Source organism: Panicum virgatum, chromosome 1N (assembly GCF_016808335.1).
Source record: "Panicum virgatum strain AP13 chromosome 1N, P.virgatum_v5, whole genome shotgun sequence".
Classification (NCBI taxonomy): Eukaryota; Viridiplantae; Streptophyta; class Magnoliopsida; order Poales; family Poaceae; genus Panicum; species Panicum virgatum.
Window position 1 is genome coordinate 8,613,070 of NC_053145.1, and position 16,706 is coordinate 8,629,775.

The 16,706-nt window shown below is 43.7% G+C and overlaps 2 protein-coding genes and 1 long non-coding RNA gene across 21 annotated transcripts in view; 1 reads left to right on the forward strand and 2 right to left on the reverse strand.

Moving 5' to 3' along the window:
* Positions 1–2,073: 2,073 nt before the first annotated feature.
* Positions 2,074–13,144, forward strand: LOC120655024 (SPX domain-containing protein 1-like). The gene is made up of 3 exons (XM_039932740.1): positions 2,074–2,542; positions 2,662–2,794; positions 12,482–13,144. The coding sequence occupies exons 1-3, from the start codon at positions 2,261–2,263 to the stop codon at positions 12,892–12,894; spliced, it is 828 nt and encodes a 275-aa protein (XP_039788674.1). The 5' UTR covers positions 2,074–2,260; the 3' UTR covers positions 12,895–13,144.
* LOC120655025 lies at positions 5,133–12,028 on the reverse strand. 17 transcript variants are annotated; one of them, XR_005667264.1, is made up of 15 exons: positions 11,545–12,025; positions 11,036–11,108; positions 10,774–10,836; positions 10,024–10,225; positions 9,862–9,902; positions 9,612–9,785; positions 9,210–9,364; positions 9,055–9,121; positions 8,548–8,958; positions 8,311–8,414; positions 7,391–7,905; positions 7,122–7,200; positions 6,935–7,005; positions 6,202–6,810; positions 5,133–5,576 (listed from the first exon to the last, which is right to left on the reverse strand). It is a non-coding gene; the product is annotated as an uncharacterized LOC120655025 (long non-coding RNA). The 17 variants fall into 17 exon arrangements; XR_005667257.1 differs by having other exon boundaries at positions 10,032–10,225; positions 11,545–12,024; XR_005667269.1 differs by having other exon boundaries at positions 5,133–5,522; positions 6,202–6,297; positions 6,726–6,810; ... (1 more) ...; positions 10,032–10,225; positions 11,545–12,022.
* A 2,963-nt stretch (positions 13,145–16,107) lies between the features above and the next one.
* The window catches only part of LOC120655026 (nuclear pore complex protein NUP205-like), a 33,405-nt gene continuing 32,806 nt past the window's right edge, over positions 16,108–16,706 (reverse strand). For all 3 annotated transcript variants that reach the window (XM_039932744.1, XM_039932743.1, XM_039932742.1), the window contains exons 44-45: positions 16,603–16,678; positions 16,108–16,356 (exon numbers count right to left, since the gene is read on the reverse strand). In XM_039932744.1, coding sequence (XP_039788678.1) covers positions 16,273–16,356; positions 16,603–16,678 — 160 coding nt within the window. In that variant the 3' untranslated portion in view covers positions 16,108–16,272. The remainder of the gene's footprint in view (positions 16,357–16,602; positions 16,679–16,706) is intronic.

Here is a 16,706-nt window from a genome sequence, read left to right on the forward strand (position 1 = left end):
GAATTATAGCGAAAGCTATAGCGGAGTTATAGCGGAACTATCCATTTAGCGGTTTGCAAAAAAATATGCATAATTTGGCCAATAACATCAGTAATGCAACCAATTTCAGCAAATTTTTCATATCCATACGTCCATAATACATACAAAATTAGAAGCATCATTGGTCTAATATTCTAAAATAGACTCAACACGTTTCTTGACTGCGTAACTATGCACGTGCTGCTTTGTCTATGGTCCACCCTAGTTATATTGATTCTTTATTCCTTTTGGCTACATCTTTAGCGGAAGTAGCGGACATTTATTATCACTAATTCCTGTAAAAACCCCTTTAGCGGGCATAGCGGACAAATGTTGTATAGCGTAGCGGTAGATCTCTTAAAAAACTAATAACGGACTATTAGCGGGCTATTTTGTACATGGGTATCAGTGGAACCAAGTTTGCCCGCAAAACTGTGGCGGGATTTATCTTTTTCAAAGAATCGTGCTGGGAAATTAGCACCGGCTAGCAGCAGCTCATCTTGAAAATTAAAGTCAATGGGAGCTTTTTTTTAAAAAAAAAAGTCAATGGGTACCTACATGTTGATTGGACCAGTGAGAGAGTTGCACACGGGCTGAACTTTTATCTGCTCAACTTGCCTGATTAATTAAGAAATGCGTCTTGTCTTGTTAATTCAAGCAATAATACGGATTGCCATTTGCGTGGTCCACAACGATGATGTGTGTCAGGCCGAGGAGGAGATCTCGGCGCGATATCTCGTGGTAGACTCCGTATTTCAATTGGGTGTTATTTTAAGAGTAGGATAGGATATCCATACCCAGGGAAGTATTCAACAACGAGAAAATGGCATCATTCGGAGTTGTCACGCCCCAAGTTGAGCTTTTGGACAAATCTGCAAGCTAATGAAGCCAACCAGTTAGAAACTAAGAAGCCTGCACTATCCTCTTTTTATCAGCAGCTGGTTTGGCACATTGGAGTGCCACGAATACAACATATATTTTAATGAGCTAGGGCATGCAACGCCAACTATGGATCGTTTTTTACATTGGTTATTTTTTTAAAGACATTTAACTTTTAAGTTCATGTTAATATTTAGTTGATAACATGTTTTGTTGAGCCAAATCAAATTATGCCACCAATAAGTAATTGTTTTCTAGTTAAGTAGAGGAAAATTACTAGAATAGAGATGTTCAATTATAATTCTTTTATTCGCTTGTGCTCTTCCGCAAAGTCCAAGGGTCATATTTATAACAAATCGGAGATAATAAGATTTGCAAAAAGTTGTGGGGATGACACCCCCCCTAAAAAAAGATTTGCCAAAAGTTCAAAACCCAAATATATGCATATGCAGAATAATAAAAGTTGAAACAATTGAAACACTTTCTCACCAAGATCACAGTAACCTTTTACGGAGATCTCACGTGTCAATTCCTGAGGTTTGACTAAAGGGCTGGTGACCCATTTTTTATAGAAGAAAAATAATTCCATCAAAATGTTAATACTTTTTGCACCAGCAATTTTCTATACCCACTTCTTGTAACCGTGTATTACTTTTCTTTGCACATATTTTACTTTCTTTGCACATGCATTCACCCATAATTCGCGTCATTATTTGATTTGGAAGGATAATAATTGACATCATTGTCTTATGAAAGAAAAAAGAAACATGTATTATTTTTGGAAAGAAAATAAATAACTGTTAGCTTTATGAAAGAAAAATTGAATACGTGACTATGGGATGCACATTTCTACTAGCGCAGAATAAGAACTATCATTTTTCTCGATAAGGAAATACTTCGGTGTATGTCTTCGTTTGCCTGTCATGCTAGTTCGTGTGGGGGCCATCGATAAGGAAAAACTTTTTTTCGCTTGGCTTCATGTTCATCTCTAGGAATTATAGTAAGCGAAAGTTTAAAAAAGCTGCCCCCACACAATTAATTTTATATTTTCTCATTAGTCATTGCACATTTGTCATCCTTGGATGCCACAATACAATTACCTCTCCCACCATCCAAACCCCTCCAAAGTGACGAAGGCGCGCGTCGCATAAAACCGCCACGGCGCGAGATATCGTCGTCAGGAATATTCTGAACTTCCCCATCACCACCCGCGCGGCCGCGCATATCCCCGTTCGTCCTCCTCTGCATCCACCCTCCTATTTATCTCGCCTCCTCTCCGTCCTCCCCCACACCCACATTCCACCACGAATTCACTCCCCCACCATTTCGATTCCAATTCTGGTTGCTCCCACCCACAACCACAATGAAGTTCGGCAAGAGCCTGAACAACCAGATCGTGGAGACGCTCCCCGAGTGGCGCGACAAGTTCCTGTCCTACAAGAACCTCAAGAAGCGGCTCAAGCAGATCGGTGCCGGCGCCGCGGGCGGCGAGCGGCGGAGCAAGCGCCAGCGCGTGGGGGGCGGCGGCGCCCCGCCGGCGATGACCGCCGAGGAGGCCGGGTTCGTCGCCCTCCTCGACGCCGAGCTCGACAAGTTCAACGCCTTCTTCCTCGAAAAGGAGGAGGAGTACGTCATCCGGCAGAAGGTGATTGCTCGATCGCCGCCACCCGATTCCATCGATCCAATTCTCACATCGTTTCCTTTTCTTCTCCGCGAATTTCGGTCTGATTCGTGTGGTGGGTGGGTCGGGTTGAGGGGATGCAGGAGCTGCAGGACAGAGCGGTGAGCGCGGCGGAGACGGGGTCGCCGGAGGACCTGCTGCGGGTGCGGAAGGAGATCGTCGACCTCCACGGCGAGATGGTGCTGCTCGAGAACTACAGCGCGCTCAACTACACCGGTGAGCACGCCCTCCCCTGTTCGATGTTGCAGCTTGGTGTGTGTGTGTGTGTTTTAGATCTGCAGTGGGCTAAGTTAGCCACGTGGTGCGTTTTGCGCGTCGGAATCTAGAAATATTCTGTGGTATCATATGATATACTATTATTTAAAATAATATGGTCAATCTTTTACTATCTAGTAAAGTGCACGTGAGAATCTTTATTAATTTATTTAAAGTAACTTAATTTAATAAGTTTGAGTTGCGTCCGAGTAGGGCGCAGCAAAGAGGCATATTCCATATACTTTTTTTTGAAATAGTGTTATTATATGATAACAGCAGCGGCGGATGCGGGGGTGGGGGGCTCCAGCCCCCATAAGAGCACATAAGTACACGTAAATCACTGTAGCAAAGCTTCAAATCACCATTAAATCTTCACACAAATCAACATCTCCATTGTTTCAGCCCTTCTTGTCTCTCATCCTACATCCGCCACTGGATAACAGGATGTCATCTGTGTGCAAATTTGAACCATATAGTTTTGTTTTATAAATGTAATAGTTCTCTCATGCTACAAAGTGTACTGTTATCTCCCCGTTTCATATGTAAGGCCGAAGCACTAGTAATACATGAACGGTCAAGGATGCTTTTGCAATATGGGAGTTCAATTTCGTTTAGAAAAACAACCGTTTACGGACCACCACGGGTCACGTGATATGAAAGTGTGATTCCCACTACAGTTTGCGCGAGGATCCTGTGATAAGAAAGTGTGGTTCCCACTACAGTGGACGCGAGGATCCTTTGATAAGAAAGTGTGGTTCCCACTATAATTGATGCGAGGATCCCCTGCAATACTTCACCATACAATTGGATCCCTGACGTGCGGACCCAACCCCACACGTTAGTTACAAGGAAGTATTGCAGAGGAATTCTTCCCTAAAGTTTTAGGATATCAACATGGAAATATTGGATTGAAAGAGGGACGAACACTGGATAGAGAACATTCTTTTGACTCTTTTAACTAGTCATGTGGGATTTATTTACATATACAATTGATTATTTATCGCAATATGTATAAGCAATAGCAATTCACTTTTCATATCTTTACCCATACATTTGCAACGTTCTGTAGAAAATTCTATGACAATATTGGAGCTTTGACTCCACACAGCTTGGGCTCTCAGTTTCAGTATAAAGGAAAAAAGAAAAGAGTCATCAGAATGGTTCTGTTTCTTTGTTAAAGAATTGCTTTGTTATTCTGGACTAGTAGGGTGCACGTGCGGCACACACGTGTTTTGAAGACCAATGTTGCAAAAAATAAATAAACAAAATATATTATTCCAAATATAAAAAATACCAAGCTGAACACTATGGAAATTACATCGTTTATTAATGGTGAGAATTGAGCAATCAGTTGGTTCATCTACTTATCACCATTCCCATGATTAGCCAACATCATTTCACGCATGAGCATGTAGTCTTGAAAAAATATGTTGTTCGAATCTCTAGGGAGTCCAATGCCAATGCCAATGCCAATCCATCTATATGTTTCGCCAATGCCAATCCATCTATATGTTTCCCTCCTCGAGACATCAATGGCCAATTTAAGCTCTGTTTGGGAGAGCTTTTATGAAACTCGCTTATAAGCTGAGCGGACTTATCTGATAAGTCGCGGTCTAGAGAATCTACTGTCCAAAATAAGCAAGGTGTTTGGCTGTTCTGATTATTGCTGATAGATTATTTGTCCTGTGTATAAAATGACCATTATACCCTTGAGACCGATAATACCTCTTTTTGTTTGTAACACTGATGTAAAGGCAATTTTCAGCATCTTTTTGAAGTTTGAGATAGAAATCTAGTACTATTAAAATGTAACGTACCAAAATATGAAAATGAAATATTGCATTCAGTTAATGAGACAACCAAAATCACAATTAAAACTTGATTTTCGCCAGCAGCTATGCTACTTTTTCAAGATACCATGAGTCCAACATGAACAGTTGTGAAATAGTGAAATCACAATCATAATTTTACAAATTAGCCACTTCACCAGTAAATAAAAATTAGCACCGCATGTGAGTTAACATACATGACCGTTAAATCTGAGAGGTTCCATACCAAGGGTCATCTTCACCAAATGGCGTTGTCCATTCGGTACCGCAGTGCGGAACTGGGCCGGAAGAGCGAGCAGGTCGCCACACCTCAATTATTTTTGCCACCAAATATTCCATTCAATATCTATGAGGAATTAACATAATTGTTTAATACAAAGCAAAATGACACCAGCATCTTGTCATGAAACGGCCATCTAAAGAGTGCTGCAAGCACGTGTTTTTCGAAAAAAAGATGCCTTCAGAGCGGATGTTTAAACTCACACATGATTAACTTGCAGACCATTGCTAATAATGTAGCACATCCAGAAAATATTAACATATACCTCACTTCTAACAGCATCCTTATGATGCCAAATCAGGATATGGTGCAAACTCGATACTTGTCATAGTGATATGCAAACAATATTGGTAGCATCATCGAATGCGCCGAGATTAAATCAGATAATACCAAACTAAGATAAAATAGGATGCACACATGCCATCCTCAACCAAAATTCTGATTCCATAAATGCCTCCAAATTAAACTTTGATATTAGTTCGCTTCATTGAGGATCCCATAATATTTGCAGCGGGACCAAGATCATCAGCTCCATCAGATTCTCCTAAGAATTTGCTCAGCTTTGCACAAAAGTAGCCCCCTATTTCTCCACAAACATAATGAAATGATCAGAATGGCTACATAAACATGCTCCCTGCAATATAAATAGTTCATATCAGAAGAAATTACTAAACAAAACAAATTAACTTGGCAGCACACATATTTTCTCGATTAATTTTGCAGCAAACAGATTCCAAGAAACCTAATGGAAATAGTGAAAACCTTTTATTAACCATGAAAGTTAGTAGCCATTTGTATCGAAGGTGGGCACTCCCCATTTGTATCAAAGCAACATAATTTAATAATAGATTCCACAAGTTGCACATGAGAAAAACACTCTCAAATCTCAATGGAATTTGATTTGCTCATTTCACCAGTTGGTAGTTGATAAAAAAACAACTTAAACAGAATCATGGATCAGAATGCACTTGCTACAAACTAAAAGAGATGTGAGTTTTTTTTTCAGTTCATGTACTTTCTTGGGCTGACTTTGATGAGAAACAGAGCACCGTTATTGGTTGGAAGTGGAAAATCGTGAGCAAAGTTAGATGCATAGCGCTGCTCTCTTTTTTTTTTAATGCTTCAAGATGTCTTATGTGCACAAGTTGTGTAGAACTGATGGTTCTCTCTGGTAGATGGATATTTCACTATTAAGAGTCAAAGCGCACAAGCACAACTATAAGGATGGTATTAACACAAGTGGTGCAAAATGGACATACCAGTTGGCCGCAAACATCATGCAAAGTTTTAGTCTTCGTGGCAACACTCGAGTGCAAGGACTGTAGTTCTTCAAACAAGTTCAATGTATCATCAACCTGTAGAGATGCACTTTAAAAGGTTAAAACTGAAAGGGCAAAGGTGTATACGTCTGTACAGATTTTTTTCAACATAAAGAAATGAAAAAAAATTGCAGCCTTAATTGCTTCAGGATGCTGTCACATGTGTTGACACGCTCCTCTAATGTATTCTCATAGAGGCGATAATTCTCCTCTGTCTGTCAATAAACAATGTCTCCAGAGTGAGCAAACAATGTTATCATAATCTTTCTGTCGCTAAGAGAAATAGTGACATTAAACAAAACTCAAATTTCACAGCCGACTCCAGTTTTGCAAACCACCTGTAGAACTACATGAAAGAAAATTGTAATTTGAACATTGTATTTTCAGTGATAGTTACAAGTAGCACTATAGCCATGAAGCAAAAGGTTAAGGAACAGAAGAATGAAAACCCGATGTGTATTCACCAAGACCGCATCCATTGCACCAACCTCCTCCAAAGCAGACTCTCTCTCTGGAACTGTCATACCTCCATCCTTCCCTGAACTCTTTCTGATATAAACACCCAGAAAACACATTTAAGAAACTATATATGAACTATATTAACCCAAACCAAAAAAAGGAAACTAAAATAGGGCAAATATATTGTTCAGTAGGAGCCATTCAATGAAATTACCCAAGAAGACTGAACATGTGCTTAGAATCCCAAGTTCCCAACGCGACAAAAATAAATCGCTTAAACCCTGCCTGCATTGCCAACTCAAACCATGCATTGCCAACTCAAACCCAATGCGTCACACCACAAAGCTGATAATAAATTCACATGCGTCAGAATACTGATGCAGTGAAGCAGCATTTATTACCTTAGTCTCCCGACGCCACTTCAGCAGCTAATCTGCACATCAGCTTCCTCCTCTTTCAGCTTCTCTGGATCAGAATTTCCTGCCCCACAAAGACCAAAAACATTCAGCAAAATACAGAGTTGTCTTTATATGCTCAAACTCAACCAAACTCTACAACACAAATGCAACATCAATTATCCACTGGCCCGACATTTTTCCTATAAAACTTTAAACTCACAGAAAATTGAAGGATCGTACAACAGAATTTAGGGGGTTTGGGATTCATGTACCGATAGCCCACTGCAGCATGTTGTCGAGGGAGCCGAACCACCAGCAAACTCGTCCTCTTCCACCCAACCACCTCCAGTAGCATCTCCCTCCGCAACCAAATATACCTTGTACTTCCCGGTTGCCCACTAATGATGCTTCCAAGGATCTCAAGGAGCTCACCTGTACTGGCAGGGCGGGGGCGCAGATCGGGCACGATGGCATCGGCGAGGATGCCGGCGGGCAAAGCGACCATAGATCGGTGAGGTACGCCTTCAAGCGGACGGGCCCCGGCAATCACGGGGAAGCGCGGATCTGCTTAAACCATTGGGTTCGAGTGGATCGGTGGAGTGCATCGGGCGCGCGGCGTCGGTGAGAACCAAGGAGATCGCGGCGAAGGGTGCGCTCGCGTGCGGAGAAGGCAGTTGCCAAATAACGCTGCAATGGACGTCGGTGGTGGAGCGGGGAAGGAGTGGACCTTGGAGGCCCTCCTCGGTCCTCGCGCAGCTGCCCCTCGCTCGCCGCCGCCGGCGCACCGCTGCCTAAATATTAGGAAATGAGCCACTACAAATATTAGGATTTTGCAATTTGTATCAATTAGTAGAATTCATACAAATGGTCATGATCCTGATTTGTTCAGGAGGATACATGTACCAGAAATCTCATGACGATTGACACGTCATTTTGACCTATGAATTGTTTGATTTTAGTATATGTCATTCTTGCCCAACCAATTAGTGCTTCATCAGGATCTATTATTTCCTTGTTGCATGTGGTTTCTCCCTCTAAAGTGGCAAGGAAGATAATTTGCATTCAAATGGGATACACATGAGGCCAACTCACTTAATTTGATTCCGTTAAAAAATATGAACACCAGATTGATTCAGTAAATAGATTTCAGGGACAAGATAGCAAGCTGAGTGAGAATAAGTTGAACGCATACCTTAAGAGGCAAACATTATTACCATGCCTTGAGATTCATCGGTAAGCAGAAAGCACCCTCTTCCTCAGGGCCTTTTAATAGAGAGTGGAATGCAGTTTGGCCACCTGGATGAAGGGAATGTACATTAGTAGCAGCTCAGTCCCAAATGTGTGAACCATTATGCATGCATATGAATGTGTGATGCAATCTATCTGCATTTTTAGAACTACAATCAGTATATAGATGAATTATGCATACAGTTTGGATCTCTCTCGCTAGCATGACCATGGGCAGGCGGGCGGCCTTGGACCTTGATTTCGCTCGCCGCACATGTATATCTCTAGCGAGACCCTTCCACCTGTCCGCGGAGCAATTTGATCCCAACTATCTCCTCCGCGCCTCCACAGTACCTAATTAAAAAGATCCTGGAGCAATCATGTCAGATGATAAAGCCACGCGAATTGCTTACCTTTGATGAATCCTGGAGCAACATCTCTTGTGTCTCTTGCTTGATCAAGTGCAAAACATAATTCAATGTCAATATTCAATGTCATTTATATTACCTCTCCCCTCTCTTTACCATCAGTTCCTTCCATGTCCATTACAAGGGTGCATGGTTCAATCTTTTTACTTTTTAGCCTTTGCCAACCATATACCTTTGGTAGTGACCTGACCATGTGAAGAAATGCTAATTAAATTACACACGAACACACAGAACCACAACCAAGAAAGTTTAGTGACAAATATAAAGAAATAGTAGCACACCTTCCTTTGAAAGCATCCGTCTTCCTAAAATTGGTGCCAAAAAGATGATTCAGAAGTGTACTTTTCCCTGCAAGAAAAAGAGGAAGATGGTGAAATCAAACAAATGGAAATACCAAGTAGATATATCGAAACAATGGAAAAAAAGGACCACATACCACTACTTTGCAGGCCCATTATTGATACAACAGCATAAGAGAGCCCGCATTCACCCAATCTAGCTTCCTTCATGAAGTTCTCCAATTCGGAGACATTGAAAACCCCATCACCGTCAATGAGCTCCGTAGAGAAACACGCATCCCCCATTTCTGATCTGCAAGACATGAATGCATGAAAAATTTGTAATAAGCCATCGCATTCATAATCCCCATTTCTGATCTGCAAGACATGAATGCATGAAAAATACGTAATAAGCCATCACATTCATAATCATGAAGGAAAATACCTAAAACCCAAAGTAATAGGGATAAGATTGCAGAGCTTTGCCTGTCTCCAGCATTCTCTAAAAGCAAAATGGGACAAAAAGCTTATTCTAAGAGTTTAGCACACAAGAAGAATACCTAGGGCTTTCAAAGACCAGACCATCAAGCTGTATGCCTGTGCAGCAGGACAATCAGGCACTTGTCCTACAACAAAGCCAAATAATTATTGGCCTATTCATGAGCATGCAATTGAAAAGCTTCCTCGATCAGCCTGTGTTCTGCGTCTCATGCCCCGGAATTCAGGTAGAGATCCTGAATTACCAGTTTAACACCAAGATGATCAGTGCCAAAGAATTAAATAGAACAGCATGTTGCTATAGATACACACTTGTGGTGGAACCGGAGAGGGCGTTTGCAGTTGGCAACATCCTGCAAACGAGCAGTCCAACTTTAATCAATGAAGCAATCAAAGTCACAATAAATTATTCAATCAATGGTAAACTGTTACACTATGAAGATGCATGAATAGGGAGAGCAGGGAGGACACAACCTAAGTACATTGTCGATCTTCTCGAAGGGGTCGGCACGGCGCGAAAGTAGCCATACGATGGCTCGCCGGCAATGGTGGCCGGGCGCTCCCTGCCTCCTTCCATCCACTCACGAGCTGTGCCTTTCTCTACCCCCACGGGCAGCGCTCCCTGCCCGCTTCCATCTGGACCCGATCTCCAACGCACAAGCCAAACATCCTTACCCTATCAACAAAAACTCACCACAATCATATGAACCCGATTCGAGCACCAAACAAACACCTTTAGCAGTTGCATAGTACCTAAGATATGGATGCATACATACACATGATACACTACACTCATAACCAATGGAGGCAACTAAAATACTTAAATTGCAGAGCATCTAAGACTATAATCTACCACCAGAAAGAATGTAGCGCGGCTATGAGATATAACTGTTACCATTTTTAAACTATGTTTTGGACAGTTCGTTGTAAATTCCACCAAAACTGAACCAAGAGCACAAGGTGTAACTGTAGGTGTTGAGGCGTCAAGAAAGCACTGAAAATGTAGGAGGTCTAGTTGTTGTCAATATTGATTGTGCTAGTCTTTTGTATATACGAAGGATTGGAGATAACCATTGAGCGGCCTATTGTATCTACAATCAAGATAGTGCATCTATAGAATTAAAAATTGAAAACCAATCTTGCACTTTTAATAGCCAAAAACTGCTGACAAGGCATGATTGAGCTCATCTACTGAGATTACTGTTTGGTGTCAGCTCCTACTACCTTGGATAGTTTAGTTGTTCTGATTTCCAAAATTCTGCACTACGAATCTGACTTCAAAATTTTCTGCATGAATAAAATGAAAGCATTTAAGAAAAACTGAGCATGTTGGTTTCATACATTTGGCTGCAAATAATCATGAGAGTGTACAGTTAAATTAATTTGTTTAAAATGGATCCATACAGACTGATGCTGGCATGCTCAAGTGAAGGTGTTGAAGTCAAGACATAAAAAATTTATCCAAAAGAACTAGGAAATGACTTACAGTAGTAGCTCCTCCAATATTTGCTTGTGATGTGCCTTGTCAAACCATCCCAAAGAGCTGCAAATGCCATACACTGAATAAAGGTTATGAGCACGAATAGGCAACCATTCATTAAAAAGAATGATAAGTCTAGATGTTAACCCTCCAAATGTAGTAAATTAGCCAGTTAGTTTCAAACTGAAACCAGACAAATAGATTAGGAGAATCAATGTAGATAGATAAATAGATTAAGCCCGAAAAATAGCCCATGTACACTACTCTAGTTTGATAAGGGGTAAGCAATAAAATTCGAAATGGTTTCAAATCCACCTCAAGGCTCTCGTCGACCTCAAAAAATAATGATGACATTGGTTTGGACCCAAACACAAATACCTTCTGTTCATGGGATGCAAAAGCTCAATGAGCTCGTGGCCATGGCCGCCGGTGGTTCTGGCTAGCGAGCAGGCGTTCCGGGGCGCAAGGAATTCGATGGGATGGGGGAAAGTTAGAGGAGGATGAGGAAAACTCACAGGGATGGCCGGAATCCGGCCAACGGCGGCCGCTTATGGGACTGGCCGCGGCGGCGGCGTTCCGGTGGGCGGCAGGCGACGGGGAGTGGCAAAACAAAGTCTTCTCGTCGAGGGGATCGCAGGGGATGGGCTCGGCGGCGATCCGTCTCGCAGGGGATGGGCCGGACGCGCTGCCGCCGACGGGATGGATATGCTCCGCGCGGTCTCGGCGGCGATCCGTGGCGCGAGGGCCGGACGCGCCGACGCCGACGCCGACGCTCCGCGCGCGCTCCAGACTTGTCTCGTCGCAGGGAATGGGCTCGGTGCGCGGCGATCCCTCGCGCAGAGGGAGGTCGAGGGCGGTACGTCGCGCTCGCTTTGGAAGGCCGCGTCGTTATGGGAGTAATTCAAGCTCCCCCAAACTCCATGGCCAATCGGATCGCGCGTACAGAGGGGGTGGGTAAACAACACCTTGGTGAAAAAAAAACGCGAAGGGGAGGGCGCCGAGCGACTTGAACGGGCGGGTGGACTCTGCCGCCTTCCTGTCAAACTTTCTGAGCTTTCATGTGGACCTCAAAGTGGTAGTATGTGAGGTAAGTATGGAGGCTAATTTTGGTGAAAGGTGTTTCAAATTCTATGGATCCTTATAGTATAGATAGAGATAGACTAGGGACCAGAGGATATTCTGGTTATATACATGTAAAATATAAAACCCCTTCCCATTTGAATAAGTTCTAGTAAGCTTACTCATCCCTAAAAGTTAGGTGGGGTTCCTACACAAATAGTCTTAGCATATTTCCATTCTTTTCCCTCCTACATTTTAAGGTGCAACAATGGATGGTTCTATTTGTAACTCTAGTTGTGCACTTGAGCAAAAAGAGCTACCAAGTTGCTCTGCCAGTTCGTTCTGTACTGCCGATTGCCGTTATGCTGATGAAGCTGTCCTCTCTTTAACCAGGACTGGTCAAGATCCTCAAGAAGTACGACAAGAGGACCGGCGCGCTGATCCGGCTGCCCTTCATCCAGAACGTGATGCAGGAACCCTTCTTCACCACCGACCTCCTGTACAAGCTCGTGAAGGAGTGCGAGGCGATGCTGGAGCAGCTCCTGCCGAGGAGCCAGCCGCCCGCGCCACCGAGCGACGACGCGAGGGAGGACAGCGACGGCGACGGCGACGACAAGCCTGTGGCTGCCACCGGCTCGTCGTTGGCCAGCGGCGGTGGCGCGGCCCTGGAGCTGGAGGAGATCGAGGACATGGAGAGCACGTACATGAAGAGCACCGTGGCCGCGCTCAGGTCGCTCAGGGAGATCCGGAGCGGGAGCTCCACGGTGAGCGCCAATGGGCGTGTGGAGGAGCCGGAGCAGGGCTGACGGGCTGCTGCCGTTTGCGTGGATCGAATCGACGGAGCAGCCATTGTCGTCAGGTGGCCGGACAGATTGATGTGTAAAATACTTCTGTGCTCAATGCTCAGAGAAGATTTTCTTCGGTTCGGTGCCAATGTGCCATGTACCCAGCGATTGTTTTCACACATAATATGGCAACTGATGTAAAAGTGGGATAATATCTTACACCGTATATATATAAAAATCTTGAGAAGGATTCAATATGGATTTGACACTACATCCCTGAAGATAAGCCAGTGAGCTCCCTCCGTGCAATGCGCCAATGTCCGCATCAATGGTGGAGAAGAGCTGCACAACGTAATTTCTCTTGATATCGGCCTTGTTTAGATCACCTTTCCAAAAGAATTTGGAAAAGAATCTTGGTAATTTAGAGTAAGTCTATTTATAAAACTTTTTTCACGAATGAGTTGTAAATCGCGAGACTAATCTAATGAGCCTAATTAATCCATGATTAATCCATAATTGCATGGATTAAGTAGGTTCATCATATTTGTCTCGCGATTTACAACCCATCCGTGCAAAAAGTTTTATAAATAGATTTCATTTAGTACTCCATGTATGTGTCCAAACATTCGATGTGATATTTTTTAGTGTAAAAATTTGGGATCTAAATAAGGCCTAAAATTTGGGAGCAATGTAATTGCTCGGTGGGCGATTGTTGCTCCTGAGGCAGCATATTGAAGTATTCAGAGATAGGTTATTGTTGCCATCGTTCATCAGGTTAGTCCAATATCCTTCTCCATCCATTGTTACCTTAAAAATGAGTGAACATTATCAGCAAGCACCAAGATAAAAAAAATGATATTTATATTTTCCTGATTTCTCCTAAAAAATATCTAACTCTGAAATTGATACTCTGTTTTCATTATTGCAGTGTTTTTATGGTAAAATGATGTATATTAAAGTGAATTTAACTGTAAATCAGAGAACAAAAAGTCCACATATACTGTCTTGAGAGTCACCAGCCGAACAGCTCTACAGGATTTCTTTCTCACATTCCTCCAGCTCCAGTCTCCAGCTCCAGCCTGCCGAACAGTGTTTTTCTCTCACACCACTCCAGCTCCAACCTCCAGTTCCAGTCTGCCGAACACGGTTATCTGACAGACGCTAGAGGCAACACCTGACCTAATTGGCATCGCCATTCAGAGCCATAATCTTAGGGGACAAGATTCACAAACATCATATTTCATCACGATTCAAAGGCTACACCTGACAATGCAACTAGAACATGAATTCTAGTCAGACATACTGAACAGTAGCTCAAAGAAAGGAACAAGAATTCGGATTTGTACCTAGCAAACTGCTCAGCGCGAGCCTCGGGTCAACTGCACAGGAGTTGCAGAAACTCGACGAGACCGCCACGGAACACACTTGGAGACGGAGGCAGGACTCGCCGGCGTCACCCGGCGTGGCGTACCTTGCGCCGGCGTGGCCCCTCAGGTCTTGCACAGGGCAATGTTGCAGGGAGCCACGATGCGGATGTGCGGAAGGAGCAGGCTAGATGCTAGGGAAATTAGGGGGCGGGTGGATAGCCCGGCTGGTTTCAATACCAGCGGTTTTTTATTTTTTTATTTTTTATTTTCATGTTTTACAAAAATATATTTTCGTTTTCGAAATTTACAAAAATATACCCCAGCCGCCCAGCTGCCGGGCGGCCGGCACCTGGTCGCCCCGCTGCCGGGCGGCACGGACTTATTTGTAAAAATTTTCGTAAAAAAATTACGTTCCAGTCCCTGAAGGACCGGGCGGCCGGCCCCCCAGGCCGCCCGGCAGCTGGGCGGCCGGTCTAGCCTAGCTGGTTCTTCAATATTTTCAGAGGACGGGAAGAGCTCGTGTTTCATCTGCCTGCTGGTCTGATTGTGACAGGCTCACTGCTCTCTCTCTCCACCGAGCAAATCAGCACCTGCTCTCCTTTTTCCACGCCAAGCACAGCAGAGCAATCAATTAGCAGCAGCAGCTCTCTCTCTCTCTTCTCTCTCATGCATGCATGCACACTCACGCACAGGCACATAGCACAAGCAGCAGCCAGAGCTCCTCTTTAATGCCCCCAGTTATTTCTTTTTCCCCAACCACACTACTGCCAGCAGCCTGGGCTCCTGCTCCTCACGCCATGTGCCTCCTCTCAAGCCGCCGCCACCTCTGTTCCTCACTGTCACGATCAGACCAGCAGGCAGATGAAACACGAGCTCTTCCTGGACGGGAGAGAAGAGAGTGTGCATGAGTGAGAGAGAAGAAAGCTTTTGCCAGTGCGTGAGTGTGCATGCATGAGAGAGAAGAGAGAGAGTTGCTGCTGCTAATTGATTGCTCTGTTGTGCTTAGCGTGGAAAAAGGAGAGCAGGTGCTGATTTGCTCGGTGGAGAGAAAGCAGTGAGCTTGTCACGATCAGACCAGCAGACAGATGAAACATGAGCTCTTTCCGTCCTCTGAAAATATTGAAGAACCAACTAGCCTGGACCGGCCGCCCAGCTGCCGGGCGGCCTGAAGGGCCGGGCGGCTTGAAGGGCCGGCTGCCCCGCTGCCGGGCGACCGGTCCTTCAGGGACCGGAACACAATTTTTTTACAAAAATTTTTACAGATAAGCCCATGTCGCCCGGCAGCGGGGCGACCAGGTGCCGGCCGCCCGACAGTTGGACGGCCGGGTATATTCTTGTAAATTTTGAAAATAAAAAAATATTTTTATAAAAAATGAAAATAAAAAATAAAAAAACCGCTACAATACCAAGCCTCAGACCATGAGGTGCCGGGTTCGAATCCCGAGCAGCACGTCTCGCTGGGAGTGAGGCCGCCGCCAGCCGTATCGCAGAGAGAACCTGACTCCTCTCTTAGGGTTCCATTGAACCTGGGGGCTAACCCAGCCTCTGACCTCCAAAGATGCTAGAAAAATTAAGGTGTGAATGAGGCGAAGATTGGAGGGTGGATGGCGGGGCAAGATGGCGCGAATGGAGACTGGTGCGAGGCGTGAGGTGAATTTTTTTTTGCGATTGGGAGCTCATCATGGCAGCTCCTAACGGCGTGGTTTTTAGAACTGGGGAGAAATTAGGCATCGAGATAGGCCACCGTTGAAGCCTTATTTTTCGTTTCTCTTCAAAACAAGAATTTTTGGGATGTGTTTTGGGAGCACGGGAGTACTCGTCAGGAGGGAAAAGGATAATACAAGACACTCCCAAACAAACAACAAAAGCAGCAAACATGGCATGTAACATAAAACTGAATGCCTCAGGACAGTCCAAGTTATTAATGCAATTCAATAAGTGAGCTAGCACAACAATAATGTTATACATCCACAAATCTAGCGAAGTGTAGCCTATCATACAAAACATGTATATTGTACAACACACCAATCTGTCATACGGTCATGTTTCTGATGGTCATCTCTTTTAGCGTGCTAACAGATCTGTGGAACAACTTTAGACTACGTCCAACCTTATCCTGAAAAGCAAATAAATGTATTAAAGTTTATAGACAAAAATAATTAGGCTTAAACATGGTTTCCCTTTAGAGTCCAGTTTAATTATTGAAGGATTAAATATATATTGATCTCATGGTACAAAATAGCAGCCATATTTCAACCTTACAACATGGAAGCTTATAAGTGAAAGCAGAGTGAACATAACATGGCAAACTACTTGGTCCTTGGAGCAATAGTAACAATATCAATTTATGCGAACTTCATACCTCATTAAAATGTTCAAGCCTCTCCAGTACAGGAAGAAGCTCATCAGAAAATGGAGAAAGATCTTTTGTGCAAGCCCTGCAAATGCAGAGAAAAATGTTGATTT